This window comes from Siniperca chuatsi, linkage group LG11 (assembly GCF_020085105.1).
Source record: "Siniperca chuatsi isolate FFG_IHB_CAS linkage group LG11, ASM2008510v1, whole genome shotgun sequence".
Classification (NCBI taxonomy): Eukaryota; Metazoa; Chordata; class Actinopteri; order Centrarchiformes; family Sinipercidae; genus Siniperca; species Siniperca chuatsi.
In genome coordinates this window covers 9,801,534-9,820,908 of record NC_058052.1, presented here as the reverse complement: position 1 = coordinate 9,820,908, position 19,375 = coordinate 9,801,534, and the positions used below count along the sequence as shown (strand labels likewise).

The window sequence follows — 19,375 nt, the reverse complement described above, 5'->3', positions numbered from 1 at the left end:
TCAGAAACAGAGAAACGTGAGCTTAAAGTTACTCTCCGCCTTGTGTGGTTGTCTTTAAGGGCCAAACTAGATGTGTGTGGTCACCTTAGGATAACAGTGCCAAGTTAAAAGTTAGTTAGCTTGCAAAGACTCCCAGACATGTCTGTGTGGAGCAAAACATCAATTTAGCGTGTGGCTACCAAATTAACCTAACAGATAAACACGTCACAACAACAAAGCCTCAGAAAAACACATCCATAACATCACATATACAAAAGTTAAACAGTCCTTTGCTTAGCTATATACACTGTTACTCAATGCTATGCTTCTGCTCTGAGCAGATTACACAGCGAAGCCAGGAGGAGAGAGTTCAGGTGGGTGCTGGAGAACAGACACTGAGAGGGGGACAGCCATGGGGTGTCTGCCGCAGTGAAGGATTCCAGGAGAAAGAGAGAGAACAAATGATTGCTGACCTTTTTATTGACCTGGTGACATCTGGGTCACAGGTCAGACTGGCCAATGCTACGTTCAGTGGTTCTCACAATTATGGGACAAACGAGAATGAAGTCTCCTACCAAAATTTCAGTTAACAAATCACCCAAATGAATGGATTCATCTGTGGAGTCCCAACACTGGGGATTGTCCACACCAGGAGTGCGTTGGCTGTACTGGCTTGTGTGCTTTGTTGCCAGCTCCGGCGCTCAACCCTGGAGAGGTGGGTTATGTTTGTGGAGAAGGTGCTGGAAAGGACTACCGTCGCACGGCATGACCCAGCTTCGTCTGAGTCCAACGGTGAAGAGCTTTTGGCCGAAGTGTCCTCTGGTAACTGTGCTGACCACATGAAGTATGTTGAGGGGTTAGCCGAGTTGGAGCCGGAACCCTTCGAAAGCGCTAGCCAGCTGCAGCTTGAGCTGGCTGCTCACCATGATTGCACTTCTCCACCATGATGACAATGACATGGACATGCGTGGTTTATCAGAGGACGAACAAGAGGCTTTATCGTCGGGCCAGTACACTGCCTCTGCTGCGTCAGTTGGCCAGGACGATACATCCTTTTTCTCACTGTACCGCCGTGCAGCTGAGAAACTGGAGGTGGAGGGGCCCTGTCCTACACTGGCTCGGAAACCGTAGGGGTTTGTGGGATTTTTCCTTCCCCCTGAGCCGACAATGGTCAAAAACCACCTGCCTATGTTCCCGGACTTTGATAGCTGGAGTTAACCTCAACATGGCTCAAACCTCTGTCTACCCGCGTCACAGTGCCTGGCTATGGACAGTATTTAGATCTGGATGGAGCTGAAAAAGCTGGTCAATCCTCTGCCTATGGAGCCGTCCATCTGGCCCCGTCCCACAACCATGGTGTGGGCGCCCCCACATCCCACCTATTTAAGCACTGCAGGTACTCTGAGTTTCAGCTGGAGAAGATTTACTGAGTGCAGGCAGGCACCGCACGTGCGCTGAGCTCTGTCACCATGCTTCAGACGTATCAAGCCATGTGTCTGGTGGAGCTTGGAACCCTGGTTCCCCCCGACGGTCCACTGGTGCCTCTTCTGAATGAGGTCAGAATTGTCACGGTTTACATTCTTGGCGTGTCCCACTGTGCGGCGCTCTCCCTGGGCAGAGGGATGGCACCTACAGTGGTGACACAGAGACACCTGTGGCTGACTCTCGCTGATGTTCCGGATCGGGACAGGGCCATTTATTTGGATGAGCCAGTGTCTGCTGAGGGTTTGTTTGGGCAGTCACTCAATGCCATACAGGTGACGTTTGAACAGAGGAAGAAGCAGACTGAAGCTCTGTGCAACATAATTCCCAGACGTGATGTATAATCCTGGCAACAAGCGAGCGCTCGCAAGCCTGCTGTACCACCCTCTCCCTCCAAGAGAGCAGCGCCGTCCACGAGTTTGGGCACCCAGCTGGTAAAGCTGCAATGCCTGGTCAAACTCCGTGCCACTCGGCTTGGAGCAAGGGCCCGTTGCCAGGCCTCCAGAGGGATTCAGCGCCTAGGAGGAAGAAACCACACTCCTCCTAGCTCTGGGACTGAGTGGAGAGGGGCTTCAGTAGCAGAGAGTCACTGCTACCCCTCATCTGTTGCCGCCCAAGCGGCGTTTGCATTGTTCTGTTCAGGGGGTCCAGTCCCAAAAGCCATTGCACTTCCCTAGCACAGTCTACCAAACACATTGCCATGCACACAAATGCACTTTTGTTACCTCAGGTATTTGCCCCCAGTTTGGGTTTGTTAATGTACTCAAAAAACCATTGCTATGGGTTACCAGTTACAGTTGCAGGTCCAACCACCCTGTTTCCTCTCTGTAGTAAACACGGTTGTAGGGGACGAGGCAGCAGCTATATTGAGGAAGGAAATAAACACTCTGTTGAACAAGTGAGCAATACAAATGGTCCCAGCTTCGGAAACGAACAAAGGTTGGCACAGCTGTTATTTCGTTGTTCCAAAGAAAGGGAGGGGGACTTCGTCCTATTCTAGACCTGCGAGTATAACAAACAAATATCTATGGACTCAAAGCTAACACTCAGACAGCTGCTGAAAGCAGTCGACTCGGGGGATTGGTTTACACCAATCGATCTCACAGATGCTTACTTTCATGTAGCGATACACCCAGACCACTGGCAGTTTCTAAGGTTTGCATTTGAAGGCACAGCCTACGAATATCTGGTGCTCGGGCTGTTAAAGATGCAAGCTTTTCAACGCTGGACTTGGTCTTACTGGCTGTGTGTGCCGCGTCACTAGAGGAGGCTGACGATAACCCCGTCTTGCATGTTTGCTCTCCCCCCTTGGAGGGAACCCGGTTTGCTACACCAGGGCTTCCCTATAGTGAGATTTCTTTTCGCAAGGTAGTATCCACAGATGCCTCCCTGGGGGGGGGGGCTCTGCGATGGGGCAGTGGTGGGAGGGGTCTGGACTTCAGTACAATGCAAGCTTCAGATCAACCACCTGGAGCTGCTGGCGGCTTTCTTAGCTCTAAAGCAGTTTCGACAGGTTCTGACAGTCCAGCATGTTCTGGTCAGGACCAACAATACAAAAGTGGTTTCCTACATAAACAAGCAAAGAGGGACCGGCTCGCTTCCCCTGTTAAGTCGGGAGGGGGGCTCTTGTGAGAGAGTGGAGGTTGCACCCTTTGGTGGTGGCTCAAACATGGGATTGTTTTGGCAGGGCAGATATGGACCTCTTTGCCTCGGGGGTAAATACCCACTGCCCCCTGTTCTTTTCCATGACGGACAACAATGCACCTCTGGGAATGGATGCGCTGGCGCACCCATGGCCCAGCATGCTCCTGTATGCATTTCCCCCACAATGACTGTGATGACCACATACATCACCACAGGTCATCTGTCTTAAAGGCGTGAATAGAGGTGTCTTCAGTCAGGCCACGAGGGGGCGTGATATCCCATACCATATGTGTTGTACCTCATTCCTCTCCTTCAGGGAACAGAAGTTATTGTCATAACATTTTGTTTCAATCCTGGACAGCAGCTGTTGTGCTTCACGGCCTCTGAGAACGTAATCTGGCGCTTTAGGATGAAATGTATCTGTCTCTGATTATTTCTGCTTTATCTATAAAGATGTAAGATGTTTGGTATATTGTTGGCTAATAGTTTTATATCTATCCACAAATAAGGTCATCTGCAATTGGATTCCTCTTGATGTTCTTTGTATAGACTGAGAGAAAGGGTTTTAATGTAATTTAAGTCTGCCACCTGGTGGCCAATATCCATACTACATATGGACAACCTGAATCCTTTCCTCTTTGAGAGGGAATGCTTTGCCATAAAACTGAAAAACACAACAGTTTATAGAAATAAGATCTAGTTTAATGGAACACAATGCTGCAGATTATAATTATACACTGCTGTTTGTATATATCTGTATTTTTGCACGTTTCATTTTATTTTATCAGCTTTTTAAAAGGTTGAATTTTATTGAGGGTGTCAGAGACACAGAAAGACAGCTGGTTTTGCTGTTTGATCTTTTGTTTGATGTGTAAATCAGTTAAGCAATCCAATCAATGAACATATACATTTGATGTTATATACTGTATATATGTAATGTTATGTTTAGATATTATCTAAATGGGTGAAATCAAATTCAGATTAGGGTCTTAGAAAGGCTCTGTGCTCATGTTCAACTACCCAGTTTTTATATATTTGTTTCACTTTCTGTGTAGAAGGAAAGAGCTACCAGTGTTTTTAACACAGACTGTATATAAAGTATAATAATATAATGTTTAAACAGCAAATAAGAAGTTCTCTTGACCTACATATAGGTTAAATCAGAACTGAGTTGTAGCAATCAGTGATAGGGAGCTGCAACATGAGCATGTGGAAATCAAATTATTACTACAAAATGTATCAAACAAAAGAAAACCAACACAGCGTTTTAATTCTTAAATAGATATTTACAGCAAATAGTGTCTTCTGAAGGTTGACAACATGCACATACTAGCAGGAATAATACAAATGATTTAGTTAACCCAGAGGACTTGCACAAATTTAAAAAAACACCTATAATCTTTAACAGTAAAACTAAAATACGGCAGTGTGTGAAACCAAACCCAATACCTAAATCTGTGTGAAGCCTGACATCTACTGGTGAAAGCGGGGTATATAACTCTTAAGTGCAGCCATGGATGTATTAAACAGACAAGGAATACAATAATGGTTGCACATTCATTCCAGTGACACCCACTCTCATCAATGTTTAAACTTTTTCATTTGAGTTGATACAAGCATGAACAACACTAATGAGGGCTGCATTACATTTAGGTGTTGTAGTTCCAGTTCGATCAGGATTTCTCAACCTCTTCTATGTGTGTGTGACCCCAAGTTGTTACGTGAATTTAAGTATAGCATGCATAGATTAAGCCAGTTGTTCCCAAACCTTTTCTTTCATGCCTATGGAAACCTAAAAAAATGACAGTGAACTTGAAAGCAAGATGGCCTCTTCATATTTTGGATTTGACTTACACGTTTGCTTGAATCAGCATTGCTATTTTTTCTTTTATTCCCTGTCAGAAGTTTGTTCATCTTGTACTTTACCTGTCTCTGCATAAATCTTTCTAGTCTAGCTAGCATAGGACTCTTGTTTCTTTATTGTTTCAGCAATGGACCTTTTTTCACGGCAGACATTTTGACTTGTCATGCCAGTGAGCCAGCGTGCACAACACCAGGACCCTGAAACTGGCTCACCTAAATAGAATGCAGCCATTTTTAGTGTTATCAATTACAGCTGTGCTTTTCCTGCAATGACATGCTAAATTGTCTGCTGTGGAAAATGTCTGTTGTTGCAATGCAATTCAGCAATTTTTAATGTATAAAATAGTTAAAATATGTCTGCCTTAGAAATATCTCTGTACAAATCTGCTTTAATATTTTAAAGGTAAATGTGACAAGAGTAAAAGGGACATTACAGTTGTGTCACAAAGGTAATCTAGAGATTTGATGCATCATCATAGCATCTTCCTCCTCACCCTCTTCCCCATCACTCGGATTGTTGCAAAATTTTGACGCCTCTCTCGTGCATCAGAGAATGAAAATAGCATAGATAAAAAGTAAGCATAGAGAAGTAAAGATAATATAACAAGTACTTGAGAAATATGTGTTGCTTGGTGTATGAGTTGTATTTTCTTTAGATGAAGATAGAGCAGAGAGAAGCCACCAGTGTTAATTATTATTTGCATAAGGAAACACTCTGCGGTCATGAGTTGTTGTCCAGACATGCAGTTACCTGACATTAAGTACCTCTAATCTTTAATTATGGACAGGTGATCTCACTCTACAGTACATGCGTGGCAATGGATTTCATCCCCTTTGCCACACAGCTCTCTTACCCTCCATAGTGTAGCCTAACTAAGTAAAGGCTGCACTCTGTTGTGTCGGCTGAACTGAGCTCTCCATCACTGAGTCTTGTCCATCAGCCAGGAAGCTGAATGAAAGGACCATTTGGATGTGTGGGAAGGAGGATGAAAAGACTCTATGTGGGTTCTCTTCTTATTCATTCCCTCACTGCATAAACAAAGCAACCCTTTTGTATTTACACCAGGATGTGTTTGGGGTGTCTAAAAATATGCAAAAATAACATGCATTTTTGGCACACAAACAATTTTTTAACCTACATTTGTAATGGGCAAAATACACTTGGATAGTCTGCTAACAGATTGTGTCAACAATGCAGGGACATATGTGTCCAAATACACTTTGAACTAGTCAGTTTTGAAAATACAACGGTCAGTCTATATTTGACACAACAAAATAGAACAATAGTCATTTTATTGAAACAATTTCTATTATGACTTTTTGCAGAACAAAATAGCATTAAACATAATTAATGTCATAGTTCACAACAAGTACAGTTAATTTTAGTATAATGTTGATTTGATTTAAATGTAGTTAAATGTAAAAGCCTTAGTAGTTAAAACGCAATAATGATAACAATAATGGTCATTACTGCATCCTGAATTTGTGCATTTGAACTTTAATCTTGTTTATGTGACTTTGACAGAGTTAAGATGGGTAAGACAGCATGCATTTTTCACAATATTCCTCTTTTCCTCCACCAGCTGCAGTCCTAAAATATAGCATGTAAACAGCAGCAGTTGAACGCGGTGATGTGTCCGCTGCAGCATTCATAGGCTGCCTGCTGTGGTTGTGAGGCGGGCTGAAGGAGTCTGGAGTCGAATTCCTGAACACGTAGGAGCTCCTCGCGTTGCTCCAACACGACGCATGACGCAGGGGCGCAGCGAATAACGGATTACTGATCAACCGATCGGTGGGACGCAGATTTGTCTCGGCTATTACTTTGTCCATTGCCGTTACAGCACATCATCGGATGTGTTTTCCTTTCCCCCTCCACAAGAAACATGACATGAAGAGCGTCTTTTCTCTCCAGACCGTCTGTTCACGCGCAACTGGACCCACTTGTTTGCCGCAGAGGAGAAATGTAAGAATCTGGAGTACAACCATCAATACTTTGTCAGGAAATGTTTATTATGAACAAAGAAGCGCGTGTAAAAAGCCTGTTTCACACGTTATTCCCAAAGCGGGGGTTAAAATAACAGTCTGGGTTCACTTTTCCACAACGGAAATGGGATCAGTCGCACTGCCTGGCTCCACTTCTTCTAAAACATGGTCGATGTAACTCCATAAAGTACCGGGATCTGACATTGTTTGACTTCCGGACACAAAATAGCTTGTTGTTAATGGAAAGATGTTTGCTGGACTGATGGCGCTGGAATGTCACAGTAACTCTCTGTTTCACCATTGCGAAGTCATGGAAGGTAAAGATACGTCTCTTCTTTTAACGATTCACTGCTGTTTTCTCACATTAACCAAACAATAATCGGTGCATCTTCTGCAGAAGGGACCGTGAGGATTTTTTTTATCAGGAGCTTCACATTACTTTAAAATAATATTCAAATATAATGAGAAATTATGGGGTAAGTCACTTGTGATGAGAACAAACTGAAGACAAAACAAAACAATAACAGCAGTCCTTACATGCGAGTGTGCAGTGGGCACAGAGTCTAAATATTGTATTCACTACTGTAAACAGCGCTGGTCCAACTCATCCAGAACAACACGTCAACATGCTGCCTTGCATGTGATGCTTAGTGTCACTGAATAATCAGTGTCTGGCTGAAGGAAGTGGAGGATCTGTGTGTTTCTGAGACCTTCAGCTGGTTCTCCACACTGACATTCACTCACTGCTCCGTCTGTTATATGAACTGTCTTTACATCATTCAGGTCATAGAGGTCACTACCATGAGTGATGATAGGTGATGAGTTGCATGTGACTAAATACTTGTGGAAAATTTCTTCTGAATATGTAGACAATGTGGATACATGATGGCACTCCCTTGTATATTATCTTTCTTTCATAACTTACTTGTATATTTTGCATACATGCATGTCTGTGACATACTTCTGTTTCTGATAAGATGCTCAGAATTTCCTGTCTTCATTCAAATCTGGGCAAACCACAGCTCTCTGTAGTCAGGTTACTACCTTAGCATGTTTGATTATTTACAATGTATTTTTCAAATCTTCCCAAAGTAAGGAGGTGTGGCACATTTAAAACATTTTTTAGAGCAAATATTCTTATCAAACAGTAACCAGTATTTTATATCCTGCTACAAAAGTACAGCTACCCTATGTCCACTGTGAAAATGGACATTTAACAGCGTATTGAATGTGTGTGACAATTCAGTATCTCAAAGAAATGACCTGCCTGAAGTATATTGTCATTTTAATTCAATTCAGTTCAATTTGATATATATAGCGCCAGTTCATAACAAAGGTGATCTCATTGCACTTTTCTTATAGAGTAGGTCTAGACTGTACTCTTTATAATATTATTTACAGAGACCCAACAAATCCTGTGGCAAGAAAAAACTAACTTTAAGAGGCAGAAACCTCGAGCAGAACCAGACTCAGGGTGGGCGGCCATCTGCCGCTGCAGGTTGGGTTGAGAGAGAAAGAGCAGGTGTTTTAGCTTAACTCCTCACATTTTTACACACTTTTACACATTGTTGACATTTTATGAATCAAATGAATCCATATATTAAATGATCAAAACTCTAAGTTATAGGAAACATCAGGACGGTAATGATAAGGCAATGCGATGATAATCGCAAGTAACAATTACTTATTCGGTATAATGGACGTCTACTTCAAAATGTCAGTTAGTTGTTAGCAATGTTAGCATTTAACTGTACTATGAACAAATTGAATAGTATTTTAGTTTTGTGTGGTGTATTAATTTATTCACAATGTCAGTCTCTCACTGCTGTATCTTCTCTCCACTCAGTGCAACCATATTCAGCCGGTTTATGATGCTCATGTGACCATTCAGGAAGTGTGGAGCTGTTTTCTTATAAAACTCTCACCAGAACAGAGATTAAATTCTGGTTTGTCATACATTATAGTTAAGTTTCTTATCAACCATCATAGGCTTTTTTCCAGATAGAGTCGCCATCTATCACCATTTGTCATATTTATGGTCAAAGGGAAAAACAAACACACTTTCACTTCCCTGTTTCTGTTGCTGTGGTCAGTCACAAGTGGTGAGGAGATGCACATCTGTTGAGCAGTGCCGCTTCTCAGGAGGCTGCTGACATGCAGATCTGCTGGTATGTGTGTGTGTGTCCGAGGGTGCTGAGCTTCTTCCTCAAACGTTTGTGTTTTTATGAGATCCTCTGCATTCCTCTGCTCTTTGGCTGAAGCACTTTCAGCAACCAATGGGATGCAGTGTTTAACCTAATGGCTCTGAGGAGGGCCTCTTTAATCTCCATAGGTAAATAAGCTTGCCGGTTCTGGCCGAGATGCTTCGTTTTCTCAGACTTTGTGCAGAGTTTCTTTAACATTAGCAATAAGTTGCAATGAGAAAGCTGCTATTGTTGCAGTGGGATCATTTGGTGCTCGGTGTAGAACCATTTTAGGTCTCATTTTGCTTATTTGCTGTTTCTGCCGGAATTCCTGGCAAACTATTTTAGTGCAAAGCCTTACAGGAAGCAGCAAATAACATACTTCTGAAAGGCTTTAACCGAGATGTAGATTTCCCCCAACACACGCAGACACACACAATAGGCCTTGAGGCATTTCCTTCCCCTTTACTGAGAAGGGCTGTCTTTGTGTAATCGAAGCATGAGAGGATACAGTAACACTTTCTATCACCAAGTCCTTCTCCTTTCAACTCCTGAGCTCTTTGATTCTCTGGAGTGGGCTCGATATTATATCTTGACCACACCAGATGGTGGATGGTGTGTGGTTGTATTTGGTGCCTACGGTGAGTGTTGGGTTACTTAAATTGGTTATGGAACAGTGGCCACGACTGCAAAGAAACACTAATGGAGCTGTATGTAACCTGAGCTTTAGCGCGGTCGTCCCCGTGGACAGAATTATTATTACTGAAGACCGTCCTCTGCTCTACACACACACATGTACACCGCCTGGGTACAATGGCAACACCCCTATGTTACTCTCACTTCAAATCCTGTCTTCCCATCAGTCTAACATCCCAACTCTCTCTTAAGTGGTGTCTTTTTGTGTCTCTTCCTCTCCAGTCACATGGGATGGTTTAGGAGTGACATCACTGGAGGTCATGGGGGTTGAGCAGGGAGCTGTGGTTGGTTTGTAATGGTCATGGTTAGTTTGATGCCCTGTCCTGCCTTGACATAAAGCTACAGACAGAATTTGTATAACTGTGCTCCCATTGTAGAAAAAAAAATCTCAAATTTTAACACATGATAAAATTGATAGTAATACAATGTCCTTACTAGGTACAGATGTGTTTGTTTGTTACTGACAGTCTAAAACTGCTTTTGTTGTTATGCTTAAAAAAGTGTAACAGGGTTTTACAATGACAGTAGTATGAATGCTCCCACTGTTTGCAATACAAAAGTCTGTGTCAGTGTGTCTCTGTGTGTCTCGAGTGTGTGTGTGAGAGTGGGGAGAGAAAATTGAGAGCCAAAAGTGAAAGAGAGAGCAGCGCAGCTGTACACAAAGGGGCTGTTAATTCCCAACATTTCAGCCTGTCTCCCTCTCTGAATCCTACACATTATAAGAATTAATCACGTGAAGCTGCAGCAGGTGTCCAGCTCTGAACACAAACCAGTCTTTATCATCCTGCTCCACTTTCAGACCAAATACTGTTTACACTGATGTTTTATCACTTTTCATTGCTTGGGTTCGTCGTCTGTGAAGCGTTTTAGGATCTTTCAGCCCATTCTTTATGCTTTACGGCTACAACTTCACTGTTTTGCTTAAGTCTCACTGCTCTCATTAATCTAGTTTCCAGCTGTAGTAGGCAGCTGTTTTGAGCATAAAAGTTCAGATGAACCCACTGCATGTACCAAAATTAGAACTGGTTATTTTTTAACTAACTTAAATCTTAATCAGCCTTGCTAGCATCAGAGCAGTTTTGTTACTTTTTTGATCCAACATGAATCAGATTCATTCAGCTTTACTTCCACTCCACCCCTGCAATGCCTGTACGCCTCCAGCATGGCAGTTTGAGAACCTCTGGTTTAGGGCAACATGGCTGTGTTCTCCATGAAACCAATTCCAATGTAACTTCAGGAAATATATTTCACTGAGAGGCGTGTCTTAACTCAAGATGACTGTGTGGCTTTGGTATTTCCCGACAGCTGGAGCAGAACTCTGGGAAATGTCACACAGCTGCCCAAGTTGTTTTTCATTCACTTAGCGATGCTAGCTTTAGGGGCAGAGGGCTTGGACTGGCTGAAAGTCATTTTGATTTGGTTATATCACATTCAGAGTTTTAACAATATGATGTTTAACATTCCTTTGTAATTGGCACATTTAGCATCACATTTTCCTGATGTACTCCATGATTGCACAGTTAATCCTGCCAGTTCTATTAGCTCACTCTTTATCTCCCTCATGACCGTGTTGTCCAGCTTAATGGTTAATCTCTGCATCGACAGGTGGCAGAGCATCAGGGACAGCTGGCAGCTCTGGTCGTAAGAGGCTCCACCGAAGACCAGGGTACATGAGAGGAGAGCAGTCCAGACTACAAAGCACTACTCATGTGCAGGGGGAGGAAGAGGAGGAGGACGAGGAGGAAGGGAGTACCAGTTGCATTAGGAATGGATATTTTGGACGTCACACTGACATCACTGAGGCAACCAGCGCTCAGAGGATGAGCCTAACAACTGCTGACAAAATGTCCTTAATGAATCAGCAACAGCCTGATAAACTCGCATGTAGCTCCTGGAAGAGTAAGAGTTTTCTCTGCTCTGTAACTCGTCCTCTTCCCCCTGTTCACTGCAATGCCATTAATGGTATATCCAGCCACCGTGGTCTTTCCTCTCTGCCACAGAATGAGCTCATCTTAAGCCCAACCCCGGCCCTCCAGTCCTCACCTCAGAACTCCTTTAACTCCAGCTTCAGTTTCATCCAACAGTCTCTCGGCTCCAGCCAGATGACAGACACAACCACTGCCACACCATCCCGGGAACTAGAACCACTAAATCAGTCAACTAAAGCACTTAGTTTGCCTCAGACAAAACCAGCAACCTTATCCATTGAGCACAATGTCTCAAAGCAGTCAACTCCTGTCGAATCACTGCCCTCCTCCACCCCAGGCAGCCAGGTAGAGAGAGAGGAGCTGTCGTTAGGCGGGAGGTTTTGGCGGGAATGTCTGTGGGGTGGCAGAGAGGTTACGTCCGACCTGCCTGACTGTGACTCCCGATCTCTGGACATAGAGATCACCTCCTCACTGTCTGTGGACTCAGACACTGCCTCCGCCTCTTCTGTCACCTCCGGCTATGAGAGCGCCACGCCTGCCTCCGACCAAGGCTGGGACAACCTGGTGAAGAAGTACGAGGGAGTGCTGCAAGACTGCCTCCAAAACAACCGCACACATACTAAGGTGGGCATGATTGGCTCCTGATGGGAGGATGAGATGCAGGGCTGTAGTTACAGTTGCCTTTATTGAGTTTAGCTGAGTTGAGTCAATTGAAAGACCAAGTTCAGAGTCAAGACTGACACCAAAGCTGTTCTTTTTAAAGAAATTTTAAAGAATTTTGGGATACACACTTTTTTGCTTTCCTGCCAAGAGAGATGAGAAGATCAATGCTACGCTCATGTATGGTTAATATGAAGCTACAGCCAGCAGTTGGCTAGCTTAGCTTAGTACAAAGAAACGGGGAAACAGCTAGCCTGGCTCTGTCCGAATGTGTTAAAATCTTCCCACCAGCTAACTAACTCACTCTAAAGCTCACTAATTAACACATTATATCTTGTTCGTTTAATCCGTACAAAAACTGAAGTGTAAAAAGTTGTGTTTTTTGAGGGGGTTATGTACTGGGCTATTCATAGTTTTCCCCTGTTTCCAGTCTTTGTGCTAAGCTAAGCTAACCAGCTGCTGGCTCTAGCTTCATATTTAGCGTACAGACGTGAGAGTGGTATTTTATAATAAGAGTTGGATCTTATCATCTAACTATCGGCAAGAAAGCGAAAAAGTGTATTTCCCAAAATGTCAAACTATTTCTTTAAGACCAAGAGCAAACTAGGAAAACAGTGTGTAAGATATAGCTTACTGATCATCGAAAAGATCAACACTCATGTAACGCTCTCTGCTAGCTATCTGCAGCTCTACACTATACTGTATGTATGCTTCAACATTCAACTCCTTACTCACAGGCCTTTGTCAAAAGTTACATAGTAAAGAGTGAGTTTTACCTACTCAGGTTGTTTAATTTGAATATTATTTACAGGATGAAAGAGGTAAAACTTCCCAGTATTTCACAAGATTGGATAATTGTCCCAAAACATAAACATAGTTTTATGAAGCAGAATTTTTTTTTTCATTTTTTTTAATCTTGTGACCTCTTTGAGGTCCTGATCCCCAAGTTGAGAATCAATTCCTTAATGTGTAGGAGTTTAGATGCTAAACTAATCAGGTGAAATCCCTTAAATTGTCCGTGACAGACAAATGCTGAGAATTTAAAGAAAAAAAGAACTTTAAAATCATTCAGTTAGGTCCATTAGTCTTCCCTGATGAGATACAGTCTGAGTAGCAATACTTAGTAGCAATGACAAGGTTTTAAACTTCATACCCAGTCCTCAGCTTGCTGACCCAGTGTCACTTTGAAATGACGGTCATTGCACCCACACTTTTTTTTTTGCTGCTCTTTAAACTCTTTAAACAGCGTTTCCCTCTGGACTGTTGGGTAATCTGTTCTGTCTCGGCCTATTGTGTATCCCTCTCAGATCGAGTCTATGATGTTGAAGCTGCAGAGACTCCAGCAGAAAGCCATTTTGGATGACGACTATGACGCAGGTGAACTAAGACTTTCAGTTGAGCCGTTGCTTTAATAAGTAGGTCATTACAGCTTTTGTTGATGAGATACTGTAGCTGTGGATGGATTGCAGAGTGCTCACATTGAACTAACTTACATTTCTGACATTTTTTATACCTTTTTTTTGTAACTTTAAATATACATTTTTTTGTTGAAATGATTTTACTCCTCAAGAACAAAGTTTTTTTTTTTAAATTTAGTCTAATGGACAGTAAACAGTGAAGTGGGACTGAGTGGCCAGAAAGTTGCAGCAGCTTAAAATACAGCAACTGTAGGATTCTCCATTTATATCGAGGTTTCACTGGCATGCTCACTCGGGATCCAAACATTTATCAGTTTGACGTTTGTGTTTAAGATGAGGGAAGATATGGGAAGTCACCCAGTTGCCTTTATTGGATGTCTTGCTAACGGAATTAGTTGCGGATCACACTGAAATGTTTGATAAAGCACACGAGGGCAGAAGGCCGCACATTGATTAGAGCTGAAGAAATGGTTTGTTGTTTACTGACATACATTTCACATTGAACTTATTGGAGAGTTTAGTGACTTTTACTGGAAATCCCCAGTGAATAATATGTTATATATTATGTTAATATATTTGTTGTTAAATTTATATTTAACAATGTGGCCTGTACACATAGTGTCGGTTATTGGAAGATTGGTAAAATTAATACCATTGTGCTCATGCTTTGAGGATTAGTTTGACAGTTGAGTCGACACTGACGTTAGTAGTAGTGTCTTGCTTAATTTTCCTGATGTGCACATTACTGCTCACCACATCAGATCAGTCAGCCAACTAAAACTAAAAACTGGACATTGTGAAACTACTGAAAGTAACACAGAGAGTCAGTAAAGCCTAATCAAATCCCACATTTATTTATAAGAAAAATCTGGGGCTTCTGGGGCTTTGTGAACACTAATTCATGTTTTGTCCCCACGTTTAGCTTTTGATGTTTTAACTCTGAAGACTGCATGGGAAAGAACCTGCAAGTCCTCAAAAGTAACAAATCTTAATCTGGACTTTATTTTGAATCTCTCTGTCTCCAGAAGAACCTAAATCTTTTTTATAGCTCGCCTGAGGATTATTATTTTCAAAAGAGGACTGTATTATGACCCATTTCTCCGACCTTGTGACAGAAATAAATACCAACATCTGCTGTCGTTATGTCCTATAGACCTTGAACTATTTAAGCTGAGTGATTATTTGGGTCAGTATGTCTTGTCTTTCTGTTTGCATTTTGATATCACAAACCACTCTCTGACATTTTGTACTCTGTCAGGGAAGTTCTTTCCCACCCCTATTAACGTTTGTTTCTGTTTTTCTGTCAGCAGGACGCCTGAAAAGCTTAAGAAAAGCTTTCCATGAAATGTTGTGCTGTGTAAAGACAGCTGATTAGATTTTCTTGCTGATTAAGATGGATGTTTTACCCTTAGATGGTTAACCATGAACCCAACAGAGAGGGTTGATTCCAGATCCAATGTGTGTGTTTACAGGGTCAAGAAATTAAGGATTCTTAAGATGTCTTCTTGGAAGGAGCAAGCTGAGAATTGTTCAGTACTGACATAAACTTGCTCTCTTTAAATGCCTTCTAGTTAAGGGATAATTTGGTAATTGAATAAGGAGTGATGTGTGTGTGAGTGAATGTAGGCTACATAGACATTATGACCTAGAGAGTTATCTGCTTTCTGTTAAATCCCAATGCAGCAGTACCTGCATGGAGATCCTAAGTTTCTACATTGACTTTCTGACTTGAACCTAGTTGCTAATAAATAAAACTTTTTAGAATATAATGCTGCATGTTATTCAGTATGTGTATGTGTGTGTGTGTTTTCAGCTGAGCGTTTTGGGAAAAAGCTGGAGGAACTGTGCAGGGAGCGAGGTACTCTGAAGCTGGGTTTACCCTCCAGACAGCCCAGCGTGGCTCTGTTCCTGGAGCGGCTCAGACAGGTGGTGCACAGCGCCCTCCAGAGGGCAGACTGCAGTCAGTGCAGGTCAGTCACACAACAATGGCAGCAGTGATTTCCATGATACATTGCCAGTACACAACTCACACTCAGAAATGAACATCTTGTTCTATAGTTTATGAGCAAAAAAAGTGTTCTGATATTATTATTAATATTAATATCACAGTAATCATAAGATACTGGTTTGATACTGAAGTATAATGTTTCTCCTTATTGATATATGGAGAATGTTCAAATGCTCAAATTGATGTTAATTGCAGTGAAGTGAAAAGTAAAATGAAAAACAAAGATTCCCTATTTTTTCAGATTTCCTTTTATGACAGACTTTAATTAGTACTGGTTTTGTGTAATTTATTTAGACAACAGAATAGTTTATTGTAATAACCTTATATTGTAATTTAATCACAATCTGATACTATTACATGGTGATTAACAATAGCATAGCGTTACTACACAGCCCTACTCTGTTTGCACTATTGAAGTCGACAGGTTGTTCAGCTCTTGGTGAAATTAGCATTTTCACAGATTTAAGTGGTGAAATTGAGTATATAAGCTTTGCCTGTGATCATGATAATGCTCTGTCTTCTATTATAATGTTGCAGGACAGAGGGGAGTTAGGGAGGGATGTCAAAAATAGCTCTTGTAACAGGAAGGAAATCAGGTGGGGCCTCTCTCCAGAGGCCATACATACCTATATCTCAGTGTGTCAGTTTTTAAAATGCTAAAAAACAGGAAACAACATGCCCCCAAAGATTAAGGGTCACTTTTGTTATACAGTATTTCCTTCCATTACAGTGAGTTGGAGAAAGAGAGTGAGAAAAGCAGTAATAGATTGGTTAAAACGAACTTTAGTGGTAATGGTATGAAGTATTAACGTTCCAGTAAACAGTGCACACGTATTGGCCATATTAACTCACTTTTATAAGTGCCCCTAAAAGAGACCAAAAGAACCTTGAAATGTGGTTATGAAAAAAAGTCACGATTAAAGATGTTAAAACACCATTGCTGAGGCTTTTGTAGTGACTGTGGGTTTTTTTGGGACTGGTTGTCAGGGAGGGTGTAGAGCCTGATGCAGGGGAGCGGTCCGACTCATTGCAGGGTCCACTGCATCGACGAGATCATCTGATCCAAGAGAAACGGCTGGTAGAGGTAAATTCAGCTCACATTATGTCATAAAAGCTTACAGTAGTAATTTCTGGCACTTTGTGTCACGTGTGTGTGTGTGTCCCTGACCTGTCTGATGTGCCCTGCGTTTGAGTACTACTACTGCATTTTCTTTTTCAATTTCTAAAATATCGCCAATATTGTTGTCGTCAATATTTAATTTAGAATGGCTTAATATTAAGTACCTAATGTCAGTGTTAATACTTCTAATATGAAACTTACATTACAACATAATAATACTGATAAATGCTAATAATTTATCGAAAGACTTATAGTTGTGCTCGTATTTGCAGCTCTGTGAATTACCGAAAGTTTGGTTCTGTGTCAGGTTATGTACTTGAATATAGTGCTAAATGTACTGGTTTCAATAATTAAAGTACTACTATTTCATCAAATTTAATTTCGTTTGTTAGGATCCCAATTAGCATCATCAATCACAATTACTATAAGAACAATGTCGTGTGCAACACACATAGAGAACAATAACAATAAAATTGATGAGTAACCCCTGAAAATGAATGCAAGAACCATAAATCAAACTCATGAAACCTGTGCAGGAGGAGATAGCAGAGCTGCAGCAGAGGCTGACGGAGCTGAAGGACCGCAGTCGGCGCCTGGAGCAGCAGATCCAGCAGGAGGAGCAGCAGGTGGAGGCTGAGGAGCTGGAGGGCTCCGTGCTGAGGAGCCGCAGCGTGGCCCAGCTCCGTGACATGAGCCGGACCCTGCAGGACCTCGTCACCTCTGAAAACCGCATGCAGATCTCCGTCTCTCCTCCACCCTCCATGCTCAGGTCAGCGTCACATGCATGCAGAATATTTGACCAGTTTCTTCTTACACCAAATCATTTTGTTTACATGATGTTACATTGCACAAGTGTGCAATGTTTAAAGGCTGTTATAGACTTCCACGTGCACATTAAGTACCGGATTACATGCTTACATTACGACTAGCTGCACATTTGCATAGTAAAGATATAAAGGCTCATAACAAAGTGTGTTCTTTCAAACATATTTCATATTAATGCTTTATTCCCATTAGAATGATTGAGATTAGTCTGTTTTTGTCATTATTAATGAAATATGAGGCTCAATAAAAAAGCTCTAGATAATTAGTGAATCAAACCTACTGTTCCCTGGCACAGGAGTCGATTTAGGGAAATGTACTCGTCATCTTTATGCGATCAGTGCATAAAGAGGGTTACACCCAAATGAGGAAACCAAAGCATTCACTGCAGATCTTTGGACATTACTTGCTTGTGCTTCTGCTCTACGTCTCCAACATAGTTGAGAAAATGTGCAAATGTATGTGGAAAATGTAAATGTCAAATTGCACCTTGGAGTGTTCTGTGAAGAAACATTTTCACACCGTATACATTTGCATCTTAGACCTCATTGATGGTGATGGTTTTTAATATTGGTCAGTGGAGTCAAACTGTGATTGGTTGAGCCTGAACATTGCCGAACACCATAACTGAAAATAATTTGCTGACTGGGCCATCACATGCATTGCTGTTACTCAGGAGTGATATGATTGGCTGTAGGTTGCACTTCTAGCATAATTTATAATTAATTAATTGATTATCATTATCATTTCATGCTATTTGTGTATTTATATATATATATTATATGGATTATAAGACACACAAAATAAATCTCTAATGTATGTTTAGCGATATTTTGGCAGATCTACTGAGCAAACAACTCAGTGGAACATGAAGCATCCAATGTCACGTATGATTGGACAAAAACTGAAAAATTTGGTTTTTAGTGAGCAGTACAGTTACTGTTGCCCCCCCTATCTTTCTGTGCATTTATTCTACTCACCACTAATGGCAGCAGCGTCAGGGAACAGCAGCTGTAAAATAATAATATAATAATAACACCAGCAAAGAAGAAGAATGTTCTGAATACTAGAAAATCTGTTTAGCATAAGTTTACAAATCCCACATCAGATTCATTCACCTCTTATGCAGTGGATAGCACTCACAGTTCCTGCAGTACTGACAGTCACCCAGTGGGGCTGCTAGAGAGCTGCGATTAGTAGTCAGAATCAGAATCAGAAATACTTTATTGATCCCCGAGGGGAAACTCTTTCGCTGCAGCAGCTCACTATCACGTCAATGCACACAGGAATAGAAGTACTTGTGACACTACAACAATCATCAGTCCAAGAATGTTTTTCATGTATCATGTCACGTATTTCCATTGAATCACTGAATGAGAAGTGAAAGAGGATGTGTCAGTGCAGATCCTCCATTTCACAAAATCTTGGCTTCCCTGCTTCATTCATCCTCTGACAAACAAAGTGTCATTTTGAATAAATCTTACAGCAGGATTGTCTCATCTCGTGCCAAGAAAGTACAACTGAGTCAAAATCACACCATCATGTTTCAACCCAATTAACATCTCAAATAACTGCACCAAATAGCTTGA

The 19,375-nt window shown here is 41.7% G+C and overlaps 1 protein-coding gene across 3 annotated transcripts in view; it reads left to right on the top strand.

Annotated features, from left to right (window-relative positions):
* Positions 1-6,584: 6,584 nt before the first annotated feature.
* The window catches only part of disc1 (DISC1 scaffold protein), a 58,096-nt gene continuing 45,305 nt past the window's right edge, over positions 6,585-19,375 (top strand). The window contains exons 1-6 of one of the 3 annotated variants that reach the window (XR_006379940.1): positions 6,585-7,268; positions 11,436-12,382; positions 13,726-13,795; positions 15,650-15,806; positions 16,832-16,928; positions 17,501-17,733. Coding sequence is in view for 2 of the 3 variants with exons in the window: in XM_044214870.1 (XP_044070805.1) it covers positions 7,199-7,268; positions 11,436-12,382; positions 13,726-13,795; positions 15,650-15,806; positions 16,832-16,928; positions 17,501-17,733 (1,574 nt within the window). In the remaining variant the exon portion in view is untranslated. The remainder of the gene's footprint in view (positions 7,269-11,435; positions 12,383-13,725; positions 13,796-15,649; positions 15,807-16,831; positions 16,929-17,500; positions 17,734-19,375) is intronic. The other 2 variants (XM_044214871.1, XM_044214870.1) reach the window with 2 other exon arrangements.